At 52.7% G+C, this 18,446-nt stretch overlaps 7 protein-coding genes across 7 annotated transcripts; all 7 read right to left on the bottom strand.

The window, feature by feature from the left end:
- Positions 1-655: 655 nt before the first annotated feature.
- Positions 656-3,391, bottom strand: JKF63_05856 (uncharacterized protein; the record flags this gene model as incomplete). Its single annotated transcript, XM_067901810.1, has 1 exon — positions 656-3,391. One exon carries the CDS (start codon positions 3,389-3,391, stop codon positions 656-658), a length of 2,736 nt encoding a protein of 911 aa, XP_067757836.1.
- Positions 3,392-5,404: 2,013 nt separating this feature from the next.
- JKF63_05855 (uncharacterized protein) lies at positions 5,405-6,373 on the bottom strand (the record flags this gene model as incomplete). Its single annotated transcript, XM_067901809.1, has 1 exon — positions 5,405-6,373. The coding sequence occupies one exon, from the start codon at positions 6,371-6,373 to the stop codon at positions 5,405-5,407; it is 969 nt and encodes a 322-aa protein (XP_067757835.1).
- Positions 6,374-7,885: 1,512 nt separating this feature from the next.
- On the bottom strand, positions 7,886-8,230 carry JKF63_05854 (uncharacterized protein; the record flags this gene model as incomplete). The annotated part of the gene is made up of 1 exon (XM_067901808.1): positions 7,886-8,230. The coding sequence occupies one exon, from the start codon at positions 8,228-8,230 to the stop codon at positions 7,886-7,888; it is 345 nt and encodes a 114-aa protein (XP_067757834.1).
- An 838-nt stretch (positions 8,231-9,068) lies between these two features.
- On the bottom strand, positions 9,069-9,911 carry JKF63_05853 (uncharacterized protein; the record flags this gene model as incomplete). Its single annotated transcript, XM_067901807.1, has 1 exon — positions 9,069-9,911. One exon carries the CDS (start codon positions 9,909-9,911, stop codon positions 9,069-9,071), a length of 843 nt encoding a protein of 280 aa, XP_067757833.1.
- Positions 9,912-12,128: 2,217 nt separating this feature from the next.
- JKF63_05852 (uncharacterized protein) lies at positions 12,129-13,991 on the bottom strand (the record flags this gene model as incomplete). Its single annotated transcript, XM_067901806.1, has 1 exon — positions 12,129-13,991. One exon carries the CDS (start codon positions 13,989-13,991, stop codon positions 12,129-12,131), a length of 1,863 nt encoding a protein of 620 aa, XP_067757832.1.
- Positions 13,992-14,829: 838 nt separating this feature from the next.
- On the bottom strand, positions 14,830-15,195 carry JKF63_05851 (uncharacterized protein; the record flags this gene model as incomplete). The annotated part of the gene is made up of 1 exon (XM_067901805.1): positions 14,830-15,195. The coding sequence occupies one exon, from the start codon at positions 15,193-15,195 to the stop codon at positions 14,830-14,832; it is 366 nt and encodes a 121-aa protein (XP_067757831.1).
- A 1,413-nt stretch (positions 15,196-16,608) lies between these two features.
- On the bottom strand, positions 16,609-18,357 carry JKF63_05850 (uncharacterized protein; the record flags this gene model as incomplete). The annotated part of the gene is made up of 1 exon (XM_067901804.1): positions 16,609-18,357. One exon carries the CDS (start codon positions 18,355-18,357, stop codon positions 16,609-16,611), a length of 1,749 nt encoding a protein of 582 aa, XP_067757830.1.
- Between the last annotated feature and the right edge of the window lie 89 nt (positions 18,358-18,446).

Below are 18,446 nucleotides of genomic sequence, written 5' to 3'. Positions count from 1 at the left end.
AGATGAAGACAAGGAGGAGGGGGATGGGGGGAATCAAGAAAAAAAAAACATGTTGCTGTAACGCACACCGCCAAGAGACATCGTATAGAATAGATGGCCAAGAAAGCAGGGACAACGTAGTGAGCTTCAGCCCCACACACGCACTGCGGACGCAGTTGTCCCTCAGGCCATCCCTCGGGCACGGCGTCGTCACAGCGAAAGGTGTGGACAGTACTCCTCCTTCATATTTTTTTTTACCATCGACAAAGGAGGCCGCATCAATGCGATATACGGACACTGTCGCTCGCGAAAGTGTTTCGTAATCGGAGTGAAGACGCGGCAACATCTGTTATCGGTCACGAATGTGCACAGCCCCCCCCTTCCTTCCTGTTCACATACGTCTTCTCCTCCTCGAAGAGGAATTGGTAAGCCAAGGGGGGAAAAAAGGGTTTATGTGTGCAGCGACTGTTGCCCCTCCAAGGGAGGGGAGAGGGAAGGCACCACACAGCCCCCGCGTCACCTGCGACACAAGCGTAGGCATGAACCAGAGCGAGAACAAAGGAAAAAAAAAGAGCTTCCTCTTGCCCACCACCATCAGATGCTTCAATAAGCTCCCCACATCGACCACGTCGCGCAAAAAGACCGGTCGTGATCGCAGGCGACCTCCTGAATAAGTCTACTTCGTGGCAAAGCCCGAATGCACAGCCTCGCTGTCTGCAGCTTCGACACCCAGAGTAGCAAACCCAGCTCCCATCGGCGGACGCCGCGCCCGGTTGTCTTTTAGCCCTAACGCCTCCTTGAACTCGCCCATCTCGAGGGCGGGCCCCTGCGCCGTGTAGTAGAAGCGATCAAGCTGCGTTGGGTTCTCCGGCGTCTCCCCAGCGTCGTGCATTTCGCTGATGGGCATGGCAGCACGCTTACCCAATGCAGCTGCGCCGCGACTTGCCTGTTCCAAATTGGACTCGGATGGGTACGACCACTTGTGCACCGATGTTGGGTGACTGGCACGGAACGGGGCAGGAATGTTCACATCACCACGGGCCGCGTACAACTCCCTGTTCCCCTTCGGAAGGTATCCGAGCATCACCTTGATGGCACGCTGTCGCTGCAGGGACATGCCCTCGTCCTTTTCCGCCCACGCCGTTCCATTCTCAACCTTCAGCATGTACTGTAGTCGCTCCTTCCGCGTGGCCTTGTCCTGAAGATCGTCGAAGTAAATCTCCTTCTCATTCTCAAGAATGCGATCATCGCGTGCTTCCAGAACCTGCTGCGGCGTCGGGTGTGTCACAGTCGTCTTCGGAGATCGTCCTGTTGAGGGATAAAGGTAGCAGAAAATCTCGTCATAGTTCGACTGGATCTGACCAGCGGTGTGGTACGCCTTCAACCGCATGCACTGGCGCTTCAGCTCGTCCAGAATTGTTTGAAAAACTGGAAACCCCTCACGTGGGGTGCCGAACTTCGTCAAGTTGATTCGGATCGCATGGCGGTGGAGGAGGCGCTTCGCCACACCCACGCACTTGAAACGTATCGCGTGTGGGTGGGTGCCGCCCTTGAAAGGCACCTCCACGCACTCCTTTGTCGGTGGCGGCTGTACGCCAAGCTTCTGTATTTTGAACTTGATCATCTCACGCATATGCTCGCGGTGGTCACCAATCATGCACAGCGCGATGATACGGCGGTCCGTCTTCTGCGAGTAGAGGGCACCAATGCGAATCAAATCCACGCCAAGCTCTTGCGCCATCCGCCGCGCCTCCTGAACGGGTATGTCGGCGTCCATGTTGACCGACTCAATGACCCTTCGATCCCCATCCTCACTGCATGGCGGCACTGGCAGCAGATCGTTGGGGTTGAAGGAAACTCTGGCGCCGCCACCGGGTGGCAGGAACTGTCGAATACGTACAAAAGGCTCTTGAATCATCTCGTTGATGGGGTGCGCCTGGAAGTAGAGAAACGTCTCTTTGCGCACCTTGTTCGTACTGTACTCCACTTCGCTTGCATCCACAGCACCCTCCTGCAGCACCTCTCTCCGGATTGCCTCTTGCCGGTATGCACTGCGCTCCTCCACGCGGCGTCTGTTCTCGTAGTCACCCCAGTAATCTGCGCCGCGCACCTCGAGAAGTGTGTTGTCACTTGGCCTCTGCCGATACGCGTCATAGACGATGCGGTTTGTATCCTCGCCATCGCAGGGTGGACTTGACACAATTGAAAGTCGTGCCTTGTAGTCGGTCCGCGCGTTCACGACAACTTCCTTTGGTGCGCTGCTGACACCGCCAAGAAGCTCCTCGTGGAGCGGGCCTATGCGTGTGGATGACGATGCCGCCAAGCTATTCGTGTGGTCAGAGCCTCCAACGGGAAAGTGAGGATTCTCCGAGGCGGGCAGGTCAGTCTCGGTGGTGCTACTAGCAACTTGGTCCGTGCGGCAAAAGTTGACGCCCATGCCCTGTGTGGCTTCGCCGCGCTTGGACCGCTGGTTCTCCTGCTGCTGCGTCTGGTATGCCTCAGCATAGAGATGGTACGCGGCCAGGTTCCGGTTTGTGTCGTCTCCAACCACCACCTCGCTGCGCTCATTGGAGCGGAAGTCAGAGGCAGCAAGACGATCAAAGGACGACGATGGCTCCCACTGCATCCGCCGGCCGATTTGGCTGGCACCAAACTCGGCGTACACACGATCACACGGTGGCAGTCTGGCTCCCCTCTGGTGGTAATCTCGCATCATGTCTCGCTCGAGTCGGTCAAGATCGCTCCCGAAGATTGTGCTTGTCGGCTTGATTGCGTAGCGTCGCTCCATGGCATCTTCGTGTACAGTCCACGCCTCCTCCGGCGGCGACGTCGTTGTGAGGAACGAAGCCGAAGACGTTGCGCTCGCCGCACCCACTGCCGCTGCAGAGTCGCTAGCACCGTAAACAAAAGGGGTGGTGGTGGGCGGTGAATGAAGCGCTGGCCTGCCCCCCCTATTATCTTGGCCAACACTATCGGCAACCTCGGTCGGTAGGATGCGGCTAGCAGACGGGGAGGAGAAAGGTTCTGCAGCGCTAATACCGACCACCTCTGCAGGTCTCGACATGGACTCCCCGCGTGCCTCCTGCGTCTGCTGTATGAGGTGCAGCAGTTCATCCTTCACTTTGGCCAGCGTTGGGGCAGGCGAGCCTTTTAACGGCAGCCGTAGCTTTCGTCGGCTCTTCTTTACACGTTGCGCATTTTGTTGTTTGGTGCGCAAATTTACACTACTCCGCTCTCCCTTTCCACTTTGTCTGCCGAACGAGTCCGGCAGTGCCTCCTCGAAGCCGCCAGGCGGCATATGAAGTCGGCGCCGCTGTTGCCGTAAAGAGGGAAAAGACAGCCAAGGACCAAGAGAGGCGGCTGTGAGGGGGGAAAAACCGCGCAGTGATAGGCTGCCTGTTGTGCGATGCATCGTTAGGGCTGGGGGTGGAAGTGAAGGTGGTATTATCAGCGAAGCTATTATGAAAGAGAACAAGCGCCGCGCACCCGTTACAGACCTTGTAAACGACTGTGTTGCCACAGAAAGGGGGGTCGTCACCTCTACTGTTGAAGCGGCGTTAGAAAGTGGCTCTTCGAAAACAATCTGTGCGTGTGTGTGTCTTTTGGAACCAGACACGTCTTGGACGCCTGGTGCTAGCACTCACCTGTGCACGCAAGCACCCGCCCAAGTGGCAGCCACAGAGCACACACACACTCCTTCAACGTCACCCACGGGGGGGGGGGGTGCTAACCTCGATATATGTGGACGCATGCGGTGAGAAAAGAAAAAGATACGCAGAAAAAGGGAGTTCAAATAGGGAGAGACCCATCCCACAAAGACATGAGGCGGTAATCATTTGTTGCGATGCGCCAACGTCAGGTAGTCTCCCTGTGGGGTCTTCCTGTTGGAGGTGCTCCTACACCCGACAGGATTCCACGATCGCTTAAGCATACAGAACTGGTGCTAACGGGCCTTCCAGCCTGCTAAGCGAAACATCGCGACATGGTGGTGTTCATCCCTTACCAACCGCTTTCCCTGGGCACAGACACAGCACGTACTATCAACCATTTCCAAAGGAGAGACACTGTGCCACATTCATTGCAGTCTTCGCACAACTGCACACGTGTCACGCTTTCTTTAATCCCGAAGACGCTGAAGAAGCACGCTATTCCCGTTGAGTCCCACCCCCCTTTGAGGGGGAGGAAGGGAGGGAGGGGGTTAGGAACCTTTAAAACACGGGAAACGTGCAAAATAACCCCGCAAGGGCATTCGGCTCCACACGTTTGAAGAGCAGGCATTCATAGAGCAAACAGGCGAGGGTGTGCAAACGTAATCAAGTACATAGGCGCTCACAGAGAGAGAGAGAGAGAGCGTATAACGAGCGTCTTCCCGCCCATCCCCCCCCACCCACCCCCCCACACATCGTTCGCCATCTGAAACCGATACGTTTGCTAATATAGCGGCCATAACCCTCCGCATACCTACACCAACAATAATTTAAAAAAAGAGACCTCTGTCCTTCTGCAAAAAAAAAGAACACCTCCGTCCCTCCGCCTGGCGCAGTTTCTCCAACAGAAAACTGAGCCACATCCGAAATCCCGAAACACACACACACACAGGCCTCCAGCGGTGAGGAACAAATGTACTGGAGAGCATGTGACGGAGAGGCGGCAGCCTGGTGAGTAAAGAGGATGATGTATCAACATAGAAGCACGATACCCGCACAGCACATTGCTCACATACCACCAGCGCTTCTCAATTAAAAGGTACTCGAGGCCCATACGGCTCCCGTGAAGCGGGAGAGAGAAAGAGGTTGACGTGACATAAAACGCGATGGCGCTGCCATAACACGAGGGCTTTCAGAAAATATTCTAGCCTTCTGTATCTACAAGTGCGAACGGAAAAAAGAAGTAAAGAGAAGGGAAAAAAAACAGGGAGCTGGGGGTCTCTCGAAGTCACTTGGGCGTACTCGGTATTAGTTGCATCGTTTTTCCATCTTCTTTCGTGGAGGTGGCCGCACAAAAAAAAAATAATAGGAATGAATGCACGCGCGCGCGCGTGCATCAGGAGCAGTCGCTCTCTCCATAGGACGCTATACAATAAGCTGAACAGCAAAACAAGCAACAAAGAGTGTAGATATACATGAGATATGTGATATCCGGCATTTCCTGCACTCTCAAATTTTGACTTGTTTTCGTTTGAATTTCGCAGTTACTTGATGCACTTTTCCTCCCTCTGACTTTGAACATGTCTACTTTAGTATAGTCGCTGAGCAGGCGTAAGTAACTGACTAATAAAACCTAACCGTTTTTTTTTTAGATCAGGTAAAAAAAACGCACACAGTGGCCGCTGGCCCATCCCCCCTCCCCCCTCCCCCCCTCCCCCTCCATGAGGTAAAAACAGAGAGGAGAAAACATTTGTTTTTTAATTTGATGGTCGTCTTTTTTAGACACTTTTTACACCGCTCATATCGCCATCGTGATCCTCCTCGACCATCACCTCAAGACGTGGACTGCTCCTCTCCGTGTTTTCATCCTGCATCCTCAGATGCGTGTACCAGAACACTCCAAAGACCACCATCACAATGCCGGTGAAAATTCGTAGGCTCATCTCCTCTGAAAAAAATATATACCCAAGAGAGAGAACGACACAGAGCTTAAAGTGACCCAAGACGTTGTATGTCACCGGGGAAGTCCGGCTGATCACGAAAAATGTGGAGAGGTTCACGAGAAACGCAAGGAACCCTGATGAGAGGATCAGTACGTTGGTGGACCAGCATGGAGCGTAGAAGGTGCTGCCGAGATGGTCCGAGAAGTACGCGATCGGCAAGAGCAAAACAGCCGAAAGTGGGGCCTGATTATAAAGAAGTTGAAAGCTGTCGCAGCAAAGCTCAGTCTGCTTTGACCCCACCCAGATTTGATACATGGATGTAACAACAAGAGCCGAGAGTGCGGTGACCGTACCTAATAAGCTAGCTGAGGCATCGCTGACAGTGGCCAAGATGACACCCACGCAAATTAGCGTCAAGGAGAGCTTTACCTTGATGGAGAACGTCTTGTTATAGAAGAGGCTTTGAATCACAACTATCATAGGTGTTGTAAGCACCTTGATGAGCTGATAAAACCCAATGCTGTTGTACAACAGTGACAAGTTCGTTAGCGCCACAAAACCGCAGAAGCTCATGCACAAAGGGAGGATCTTGATGAAAGGGAGGCGCTTCGCCTTGAAAACACCCGTCTTTTCGCAAATGAACAGCCCAATGGCTGTGATGAAGAAGTGGATTGCGGTCAGTAGGGTGCCATAGACGAAACTGTGGTTTCTGAATAGGATTTTGTTCACGTATATGATAGAGACACTGCTTACCGCGTTCAGCACCATCCAGATCACAGTGCGAGCCTTCTCCCCGTGCGACATAGATCCAGGTGACGCTTTTAACGTCTGAGGGGGTAAAAGGAAAAATATTTACACAGATATGTTGTAGCTGAGCCCCAAAAAAAGAGGAAAGGATTGGCGATAGGAGGTGAAAGAAGGAAATCGATTGAGCAGTGAAGGGAATATGTCACTTTACTATCTTCACGCGTTTCCGTTCGAAGGGAGCTTAACCACCCGCTCAAGACCCCCGATTACAAAAGAGCGCCATCCCAAAATTGAGCATTTATAAAGACAAAAAAAAAACGGGGGGGAGAGAAGAAGAAATAAAATTCGACTTTTCTCAAACATTTAGGAGGCCATTCAAATTTGCTTGGTATGACACGTTTTCCTTCATGCTAGGAAAATGTTAGAGGGGTATGTCATGAACCTGGGCAGGGCGTGGAGACGCTCTATACACGTCAAAGACTTGCATACACTGCCCAATACAACAGGACGACGGTGAAAGCAGTACCTGCCTTACCACTGCCTCGGGAGGGGGAGACGTATTGCTGCCCCCCCCCTTCTCTCCTCCCCGTTTGCTCTTGGGTGTTTCTTTCTTTGTTCCCTTCGGGGTTATGCTTTTATAGTCGAGTTGTACCGACGGAGAAGAGATGGAAAAAAAAGGGAAGGGGGGTGGGTGGGGGTGACGACAAAATGAACAACTCACGTGCGATAAAACGCTACACAACACGAAAACAGCGAAGATAGGAAAAAAGCGGCAAAAATGTGAACAGGCAGCACATAAACGTGATTCCAACGTCACCGCCTCTTTGGGAGGGGGGGAAGGTGGCGGCAAGAGCAATAGAGTTGCACGAGCGCACAGCAGGCCCCACACGCACAATCAAACTTGGAACCAACGTATTGAACAAAGAAGACGAGGGAGTCCCGTTATGGTGCCCTTGTTCCCACTCACCCACCAAGGAACAAGCAAACATTGACAACTACTTCGGTAATTCAGTGAGCGCACATTGGGGGGTGGGGTGGGGGGGGGGGAACATACCGCGCTACAATGCCCAAGACGTCATGAAGGCCTTGCCGCAAAGAATGGCCCAATGATGCTCTCCACGATCCAGGGGCAGCGCTGTTGAGAGCACTTCTCTTTTGCATGATGTACAAACGGTGAGGATGTGCACATGAGAAACAGTACCCAACCATCAAGGCAGGTTTGGCTCCTTTGGACCCTTTTACTTGTTCGGATGCGAGCACGTGGTCGCCTCCACACAGACACCCAAAAAAAAAAAAACGGAAAGGTAGGAAAAGATGTGAACAACCTGTAAAAGGTGGAAAGTGTAAGGAGAAGAGCACTTCTCCACAAACTCCTGTGATCGGTCAACAAGCGAGCGGTGAAGCCGCAGGGGGGGGGGGGGGAAGGGCGAAAAACGTGTTGCACAATCGGCAAATTTGGCTTCCGTGCCAGCGAATACCTTTTTTTTTCTTTCCCCACCTCTGGACCACAGCACTCTGCGGATGACCATATTCTCTCCAGGCGACGGTGAAGATGAATCACCGCCACAATCATGTGGTGGTATGGAGTAATATAACACTATAAGTACTCATTGTATCGGAGATCATGCGTAGAAGAAGAGGATTGGCGTTCATTGTGCCGAGCAGCACCTGCGGCGCCACACCAAGAAGAGAAAGCAAATTCGCTGGAGACGTCAAGTCTGCGGGCACAACGTCGCTCCCAGCGACCAGGGAGGCGAATGCCCCGGTTCCACCGCTTACGCTGCGGCAGACGGTAGTCGCGATGGGGACTAATGGCGGGAGCATCCGATTCGCCTGCTGCGGGGAGCTGATGTGCAGCCGGGCGTACATATTAGCTGGGATGCGACAGCTACTAGCGACGCGACGGCCAAACATCTTCTCCGTGTGGCTGAGAGGAGGAGGAGGAGGAGGAGGAAATAAACGTGACGAGAACTGTAACGAAAAATGGGAGTTCTCTTTTCTTTCTTTTCCAACTTCGAACCAACGTTCAAAGGAGGAAGAGGGTGGGGAAGGGGTTCCCTGATAACCACTGAGCTGTCGGAACAGACACACGAAAAGATGCACGAAATGCCGATGTGTTGACAGGAGGAGGGGGAGAGAGGGAGGAGGAAGGAAAGAGATTAAACCGTGGGGAAGAAAAAAGGGAGAGGGGTGAGAGGAAGTCCGAGCATCCAAATGATATGCATGTCTATACCAGACACCAGTCCTGTATGCCAGATCCTGCACGATGCCTATGAACGGACTGCGTCGGCGAACGTGTAAAAGGAGGGGAGGGTAAAAAAAAAACCTACAGGACTGGCAACTGAGTACACCGACACTTTCAATGAGTATTCGCTTCATTGAGAGTAGTGCGGTCGTGATACATTCACAACTCGGCATGTGCGCCCCTAGCAAAGGGGGGAGAATCGCGCGCGTGTGGAGGCCTTTTTCGTGCATTCTCCGAACCTGTTTGTGCTTGAGTACTCAAGACTACAAAAGATGATAAATAAAATACTCTGACGTCTAAAAATTCAGTGGGGGAGAAGAGGGAGGAGGCTGGCACACGTATTTCCCCTTCAAGGCAAAACAAAACGAGCAGGCGGGTCGATCATCTGTCAAGCGGCGGCAGCACACCTTCGTATGTGACGCGGAATGAGCAAGTCACACAACACTGGAAGACAAGAATATGCCTGACAGGCAGCAACGGTTGAGGTGTACAAGTCGAGGCGTAGCATCACAGGGCTTCAACCCTCGCATCGAGCACCATAGTATACTTGGGCATGAACGTTTGTGCAGCGCTGCTACCGCCTTTCACAAACTCCTGTTTTGCCTCCATCAATTCCCGATGTGCCACATAGGTGAATGTAGAGTGGATCCCAAACACCTCTCGCGCCTTGGTAAGTGGAAAGCGGTCTTGGGACCGTCCCGCCACCAACGGGGCGTCATGTCCGCTGCTGTGAGAATCTCCGTTCGTCTCTCTCAGGAGTAGTAAGTGTATTTGTGTGCGAATGTACTCCGCAATGCGCATTTGCGATGCTCTGTCGTCGGCGCTTCGAGTCCACAAGCAAAGCTTCCACTCACTCAACGCAGACGTCGTGTGGCCAGAGGGTGACATGCGCTGCTTCCCACGACTCACAGTGACACCGCAAATCTCCTCCTCCTCAACGGGGAAGAGCTCGCCAATCGCAGAGAGGCACAGAGTCTGCCAAGCCAGGTCGACCATCTGAAGATCGCCTTCACCCCGCGACGCCTTGCTGGTGAAAGGAATGACCCACTTCCCACCTCTGCGGTTCGCCTCATGCTCCCACATCGGGGCAATATGCTTTCGAAATAAGTAGTAGGAGCCGTTTGGGGGGAGTTGTGATGGCAAGATGGTGCAGTTGTGAATCCCCCAGAACCCCTCGGCGCTATCAAACAAGCCGATGCTCTTCACCTGCTCGAGCCAGTTGGGGTTTTCTATACTGTAGCCTTGCTGTCGCTGAGGGATGTCACACCACATCTCCCATGTCCCCCAGAGGAGAGTAAGCGGTTGCTCATTTGTCAGAGGGCTCCCCGGAGAACACAAATTCCGATCCATAATGTTGGCGGTGTATGGGGGGAGAGGAGTAGGAAGTGAGCCGAGCCTCTCGAAAAGAAGAAAAAGAGAGAAAATAACTGTAGATGTAATGTCTATGAATATGAGCGTGCTTTTCGATAACTGGTCGCGCAAGAATTAGGGTGTCCCCTTGATGCGCTACGCGAGCCCTTGAGTGCGTCTGCGAATCGCCTGAACGTTCTGTGGCTAACTCCCGTGCGATTTCCCACTCTGTGCAGTGGCGGTTCCCATGAAGGAGGAGCAGGATGTGCTATTATGAAAAAAAAGCACCAGCGGTAGTGAACAGAGTCTATGTGAGCAGTGGTAGGGTTCAAGGAAATGGTGTTTCATTCGGCAACGACCCCTTTCGTCCCTTCGGGGGGAGGGGGGAACGCGCACTCCTCGTACAGAGAGAGAGAGAGAGGTGAGCGAGGGAGGGAGGGAGGCTCACTCTCACAAAACGAGCCGCTTCAAGAAGGAGAACAGGACACTGTTGTCATCCCAAAGCCCCTCTCGAAGTGGGTGTAAAAGGGATTTACCCTCCGTTCACGCTCACAAGCACACGCAATTCTGCCTTTTTTCGATCAATTCGGAGATTCTATTGGGCCCTACTCTAACCTGGGAAAAAGAGGGGAGAGGTGAACAAACATTCAAGTCGCTCATGTAGAGAAGAGGGGGGGTGGGCGGGGGAGGGTAAGGGGAAGGGGAAGGGGAAGGGAAAAAATATAATCACACATTCTTTTTGTGAAACCGTCTAGAGAACCAACACGCACCTTCCCCCTCCCCCCCTGCGTTTTACATTCTGCCGTACAACATGTGAGTTCAACCCCACATTCCATCCAGGCGTGGCTACAGGCCCACCACGTGGTGCACGGCAGTAGTAATCACATGTGAGAGCAATGCAGACTTACCCATTTGAGCACAGTCCCTGATTCAACCGCTCCTTACCTAACCGCGCCGCGGGTCGCAGATAAGCAAACCCATCCCGGCTGTGACCACCGATATCCGTAGCAAGAAATGGCACTGGCCTCTCTACGTCGTAGGGACTGGGACCCTGCAAGCACCAGAGATGGCTTGGTAATCACAACAGAGGTGTAGAGGTTACTTGGCTTCCTCCAAGATTGGAGGCTAAGCCCCCCCCCCCTGTCTGATACAACACTAAGATGTCCCCTGCCACTCCGCCCTCATAAGGGCTAAAAGAGTAGGAGCAAAGGAGATCATGTATCAGGGATCTGTGTTACAAGAATGCACCAAGGAGAACAACATTAGTCCACTGAATTTCGCAGTGCAAAGAAAACGAAAGCACAAAGAGGGCAAGTCGTAGCAGAAGCACATATATATATATATATATATAGATAACGCTGCAACCTCTTGAATGTTCGTCTTTTTCTCTTCGGGGGGGGGGGACAATACAGGGAAATGAAGAGAAGAAAAGAGTTTGAAAACAAAACACCGTTGTCAGTCAACGAAAAAGCAACGTGGGGTGGTGGTGGGGGGGGGGGAGGCGAACCAGTCGAGCAGAGGGGAGGAAAAAAAGTGGGGAGGTGTAGAAGAAAATTCACTAGACCACCCGAATTGTGGAACAAAAGCAGAATGAGAATGAAATGAGCCGTGAAGGGGAGATTTTATGTTTGGGTCTTGGACGGCACAACACACCCACACACAGACACAGAGATACAGACTGAGAGAAAAATAATACAAAACACAGTAAGGGAAACATAAGCGATACAAGGGCATCATGGCCGACGGAGGGAGGGAGGGAGGGGGGTGAGATCAGGAAAGCGAGTGGACGCACACCAATGAAGCACTTCAGTGCGGGGGGAACTAAGTGGAAAAAGTAGGGAAGAGAAAGCCAGTCGCTGCAGAAGTCAATCGTGCCAAGAATCAAATAACGTGAGATCAGAAAAACTGTGTAAAGAAGTGGTTCACTTGCGATCTCGTCATTGATGAGTGACATACAAAAAAAAAACAACGCAAACGAGAATTGAAAATACTTGAGCAAAAAAAAGCAGAGAAAAAGCGAAACAAGGGCATTTGACGCTGAGGAGGAGGATTGGGGGAGGGGGGGAACCTGTGCGTTTGTGCCTCTAACGGAAGGTCGGATTATGGAGAAATTACAACATGCTCACTGCGATACACAGGATGGAAAAGAAAAGCCTCAACGAAAGGTCACTGACGTGCCAACAGACACACAATCAACATGGGAGAAGCCAAGAGTCTCTAATAGACAGCGGAGGCCTGCTTGCAACCATTGGGAGAATGGGGTACCTCAGAGAAGGGTTCACCGTCCTCTCTACCATTTACAAGCTCACGCGGTATCGTCTTGACGAGTCCCTGTGCATCTTGTACAAACAACCACCCCTCGTTTTTTCGCAGGGAGTGGACAGAATTCTTGAACGAGGTCGAGAAAAGCTGCCACATAGACACGCTGCGATTAAGGCCCTTCCGAAGTAGATTCCCGTCATCGTCGTCCGCCCCCGCTGTGACGTCAGCGTAGGGGTCCTGGTCCTTTATCCACGATGAGTTCAGGCACTCAAGGGCAGAGGGTCGATTGGCCGCCTTTGGCGAAAGCATGCGGCGTAGCAAGTTCTTGGCCTGTCGAGAGACGCAGGTCCACTGCGGTCCGCTAAAGTCCAAGCCTTCCTGCACAGCCTCAATATGCGCTTTCGATGACAAACACGGAAATGGCTCGCACCCTGTCAAGAGGATGCATATGGTCACCCCAGCCGCGAAGATGTCCATACGCTTCACCAAATCCACCGGTGTCCGCGGTTTGGCAATGTCTTCGAGGTGTTCGGCAGACTGGCGATTTGATCGAAGGCGCTGTGAAGCGTTCTTCTGCGCATTGTAGGCGGAGAGAATCTCAGGGGCAGCAAAGCCGAGTGTTCCGCATGGTGTGGAAGAAATGAGAAATGATTTGCGAGCGTTCACCCAAGGCTCAGCTTCCCGCTGATTTTCCGGCCAGGGACTAACGCCAGCCACGGCATCGGGGGGAAGACTTAATAAAGGCTGCCCTGACAACCGTGCTGTTGAAGACGATCCATCTCCTGCCTCGCTTTGCGAAATAAACTTTGCGTACCCGAAATCGGCAAGGCGTATGTACAAGTCATCCGATGCGCTGGCGTGCCCTTCGGAGTACTCGTCGCCCCCACCGAGAGACCGACCATGCCCCCGCGGCGCATCTGCACTTCCAATGGGCTCCAGCAGAATGTTCTCCGGCTTGATATCACGATGCACAACGCCACACACCTCGTGCAAATAATGAAGCGTTTCAAAAAGCTGGCGCGCGATGACGACTACATCATACTCGATTGGTACTTGCTGGTGGACCAGCCAGTCAAACAAATCTCCGCCCGCAACGTACTGAAGCACAATATACACCTCACTAGGGCTCTGCACGACAAAATGCAGCTGAACAATGTGACGGTGATGACATCTACGCAGTGCATCCACCTCTCGTTGAATGTGCCTCCACCTCCTCAGGGAAAAAACCGTCGACTTCCGGACCGCCTTTACAGCAACCATGCGACCCGCAAGACTGGCTAGCATATTGGCATCCAGCGCGTCAAGCAGAGACCCTGTGAGCCTCTGCGTAATGTCGGGGTGCACCGTGGTCTGATAAGCTTCACCGTTGGCACCTTTAGAGATGAAGCGCTTGCCTTCAAAAAAAGTGCTCCACCCGTATCGCGTGTAAGGGTATGGTAGCACAACCCCCATCTGTGTTGCGTGGCAGAGCTGCAGTAGACGATGCTTTGCTGTTGGGTCACAGTATTCAAATATCCGCCTCCACGCAGACCACGGTGCGCTGGCTACCAGATTTGGCTCTGCTACACATCGCCGACAGACCGGGGCGTACTCGGCAACAGCGTGCGCCCCGTCATCAGTTAAAAACCTAGACCCGTACCGGCGCCACACGTAGCACTCACTGCAGCAGTGAATATGACAGCGGTTACATTCTTTGAGGACGAGGCTGCGCCCCGTATGCGGTGGAAATTTGGGCGTCGATGTTGCGCCACACAAACTGCAGACCGTGTGTGGTCGATTGACCGTCGGTGAAGACGCCTTCCCGCTTTGTGCCCCCATCCCATCCACTGAAGCGTGTAAAAAAAAAAGATTCACGGAATAACCGATCGATCCACGTGCAATGTTTGTTCGAGGTAGCGGATGAGTAGCGACAGACGTCACCGGGTTTCTGTCCTGAGGAGTGGAGAAAGATACGTGTGGCTGCTCTAGTCGATTCCCTTCGCTTTTGATAACCCTACGCCCCTGTGAAAGAATTCACGATAAAAATAAATGTTCAGTGGACGTGGTGCGGGACAGGACGTCACCATGAGGCATTGGAGTCGAGTAAAAAGAAGTGAGGCACCCCCCACACGTCACTGCAAAAGTCTTGAAGAACAGATAAAGGAGTGGGGAAGAAAGCAGAAAAAGTGGCCTTACAGCCTGTGTCCCAGCAGCTGTCACCTACAGAATGGGGGGGAGGGGGGGTGTAAAAGGCGTGCACCACATCGCCAATGGGGACATAAGAGAAGAGAGAAGCGAGGATTTGAAGATGGGGTAGAAAATACATACGAGGCGGGGGGCAGTCAGGCGCTCCTCTCAGCAGAGAAAAGTCTGCCCGTTTCGCCTGAGCCCACACTCGCGTCGCCCGTGTTGGCGCGGTGTTGCAATAAGTGGATTGATTACCCCCCGTTTTAACACCTGGGAACATCTAGGATTCCTTTAGTCGCCACTGGTGAACCTGACCTTCTGTCCATTTCTTTTTTGAAAATGGCATGGATCCGCAACCCTGAACACCATCAGGTGGGGCTGAGAGGGTTTTGCTGTTTTTCTCTGTCATCGTTGCTGTTGTTTTCGAGCTTCGAAAATTGTGAATATGAGACACCTTGGCAGGATTGTGCAGGCATATTACAGCCAGGGGTCAGATGTTCTCACTCCTGGGGAGAGTGGGAGATTGTAGAGCCTCCACCTCCATGCGATGGCGCCGCTTCTCCTTGGCGATGCACTTCATCAAATCTACCTTGTACGGATAGTAACAGGCCACATGTTTTTGATAAAGTTCGTACCCCTCCACATGTTCCGCCTCCATACACTCGTAAAACAGCTGATTGCGCTCGTAGCAAGGCTCGCCGGCCTTCATATCGGGATCGTACGGGTGGTAGGGATGCCGTCCGAGAAGCTCATTGATATGCTTGCCGCCCAGGTCCTTCGTTGGCAGCTTTTGCAGGTAAGCATCCTCTCCATACATCCAATTGATGGCACGGCGGAAGTACGTGTCTTGCGGCATCCTTCAACTACTAAGATGAGTCTGCGATGTGTCTAGTCACTGCTGTTGGTACCGTCACCCAGTTTCGAAAAACGCGAAGACCGAGGCACAATGGGAAGGAGGAAACAATTGGAACAAACTCAGAAAACTCCCTCAGCGACGCACATAAACCTTTTTCCCTGTTTTAATTATGGCAGAGGCATGCATGATACTCCATGTAGAACAGAAGCAGCCCAATACAGTCCCACCGCTAAAGTGTAGAGAGGCTCGTGAATGTGACACAGAACAGGGACGGAGGGAGGGAGGGGGGTTCAGCAAACGGCTTAGTTGTTGCTTTTTGTTGTTTTCCCTTTTTCTCTTTTCTCTTTTCTCTCCCCTCCCCACTTCTTTCCGAGTGTGTGTGTGTGTGTCCAAACGAGCAAAAGGGAGAGAGGAAGAGGAGGAGAGGGAAAAAAAACGAATAGGTGGTTGACAATGCCAGCAGGGAAGCTATACGGCTAAAAAAAACACTCTCCAGTAAACCCAGCACGGTGGTCCTGTGCACCAGAGGGAAGAAAATGCGCAATCGTGGTGGTGGCCTATATACAGACAAACCCGGGAAGTTCATGTCTGTATTGGTCAACTCCCCGCTAATCGCTGCGGAGAAGACTACCACCGACAGGCTTGAGTGGACGCACATCCTGATACGGTCCATGCGAGGTGGTTCTTGCCTCTCTGCGCCACAGCACTTGTACACCCCGCCCCCCCCCTACAGTCCAAAGAGGGGCACCGTTGGGTTCATCGGAGGTGATGGGCGTGATCGTCGAATAAGAGGATCCGACGACGAGAGTCGCCCTCTTCAGGCTGGCGAGACGTAAGGATAGCGTAGTTGGGTGTGATGTTCCCAAGACTGACCCCTGCCTGCCATTCGCCACGCGATGGCACTGTGAGATAAAAACACACATATATACGCACCTCTCGATAAAGTCCGGACCCCATGCCTTGGAGTACATCACCCAGGTCATTGGTGCCATTCATTTTCCTGCACGTTGCTTGCCAGAATGCCGACACATCGTCTCCTAATCGGCGTGAGTTGTTCCTATTGGAAGTTGCAATGGTGCACAGACACGAGTGGCTTCACGAGGACGACAGTCCGGACCTTGCACAGACGCGAGGAGCTCGCACCGTATCAGAGATGAGGGTACGTGGCGACACAAAGCAAAGAGGCTGTGTGTAGCAAAGATACAAAGTATCCCCCTCGTAGATGTCCTTTTATTGGACACGCACATTCGGAGTGCAGAGCCGAACAGCTCTGCAATATCCGCGTAAGGGGAGGGGGGAGGGGGGAGGGGGGAGGGACTAACCTCACCCAGAGCTCTCTTAATTTTGTCTGCTTTCTGTCTTTTACCCGCCCATTCATGCACTCCGTCGTGCACGGCGACGACAACGCAACTATCACTCAAATACGCTTCCGGTGCTCCATATATCGAAATTCAGTTGCCCTCTCTCTTTGAGAAGCAACAGTCGTTGCTCCTGGACACTGTCGTCGTCGTCGGGCTCAGCGAGCAAGTCGCACTTGATCAGCTGCCTGACAGATTGCATAGCCTTTGCTGGACCGCAGAAAAACAACTGCCCCGTGCTTCGCAGGGCATCCGCAATCACTGCCCTGTTCCGCTTCATAAGGTCCGTCACATGCCTGCCGTGCTTCCCCTCGACATCCTCCCGCGAAATCGCATACTCGTACCTGGTTATTGCACCTGCCCTCAATGCCTCTTTGAGGGTTTCGTCATACAACAACTCCGCTTTTGTGCGCGCTCCGTAGAACACCCAGCACGGAAAGGGAGAGCTGCCGGCAGCTACGGAGGTGCGGTGAAACCTTAGCTGCGTAATAGCTGCAATTAAAGGTGCGATCCCTGTGCCACACCCGATGAGGAAAAGTGGGCTGCGCAAGCACTTGGCATGCACTGGGTCACACAGCGATGTACACCCAGACTGAAGCTGTTGAGCAAAGAAAGAGCTTCCTAATGAAGAAAAGGTGACGTAGATGACTCGCTGACTCACTGCAGCGGTACTTGTCGTAGACCGTGCAGCGCAACAGAGTGGGTGGGAAGTGTGCCCGAAAAAAAAGCTGCTGTGTTCCCTGGAGACATCCTGAGCAACCTCGTTGAGCATGTCCGCAAGACGCTGAGAGTCCGGGCTGATGTCACCAGGAACAGGCACCCCTGAAGAGCGTCGGTCACAGACATCCCTTATGCACAGCTGAAGTGGACTCGGTGAAAATGATGCGGGTATCCAATTCGCCCGGCTATACTTGCGCGTCTGGAGAGGTCCAGTGATCTCAAGAAGACGGTCAAGGGGAACATTGATGAAAGAAAAGACCTCAAGGACATCAGCCAGAGAAGGATAACAAAGGGGTGGACTGCTTTTCGACAACCAACGCAGAAGCTGGAGCCCTGTCTCAGGAGATGCACACGCCTCAAGAAGTCTCACTTTCTCTGGATCAGGTAGTGAGGTGACTGAAGACGCCGTGGAAGTCTGGGAGTCCTTGTGAATTCGCAATAGACTCTCAAAAAAAGTGTGATGCAACAGATAGCTACTACTGCTTATATCAACGTATAGGGAGAGAAGCTGTCCGAGAGTGAGTGGCTTTTGTAGGGGAAGCCACGGAGGAAAGCTGTCTTCCGGCACGAACGGGGAACGATGCAGCTCACACCATGCACAGGGATTCAAACGAAGCGCATTGCACAGCCTCTCAACGTCATCGGCAGCACGAGTACCCTGGCTGTTAGGCACAAGCACTTCGACAACATCACCCGGCAGCATTGTCCCACTTTTAGCAGATGTAAAGAGGTTGACTATGTTGATACCTGGATCTGTTGGAGAAAACGAGGATTTGCTGGAGCTAACTAACTCCGTTCTGTCAACAGGGAAAAACCCACGCGCCTTCATTTCGGCTTTTTCCCACGAGTCTGGAAACTCCATGGCTGATGCTGGCAAAGATGGCCGATCAATGTACTTCACCACAACTGATCCGATATAATTAACAGCCTCTTCTTCGGAAGATTCGGTATCCTCCTCCTCAACACCGCCGCCTGCTATAAACTCCTCGAATCTGGCGAGCTCATCGTAGTAAATATCCCAGACGCAGCGAGTACAGCCACTTCCACAGCATTCCCCTGGAGCTGGCTCACGTGGACGTCTCATGAATCTCAGCTGTTTGATGTTTGCGAAAAGGGCGATTGCCTAATAAGAATTACCTCAGACCAGATAAAAAGCGAGAAGGGATCAAAGTC

This window comes from Porcisia hertigi, chromosome 19 (genome assembly GCF_017918235.1).
Source record: "Porcisia hertigi strain C119 chromosome 19, whole genome shotgun sequence".
NCBI lineage: Eukaryota > Euglenozoa > Kinetoplastea > Trypanosomatida > Trypanosomatidae > Porcisia > Porcisia hertigi.
The sequence above is the reverse complement of the archived record's forward strand: the minus strand, read 5'-3'. Positions and strand labels throughout refer to the sequence as shown.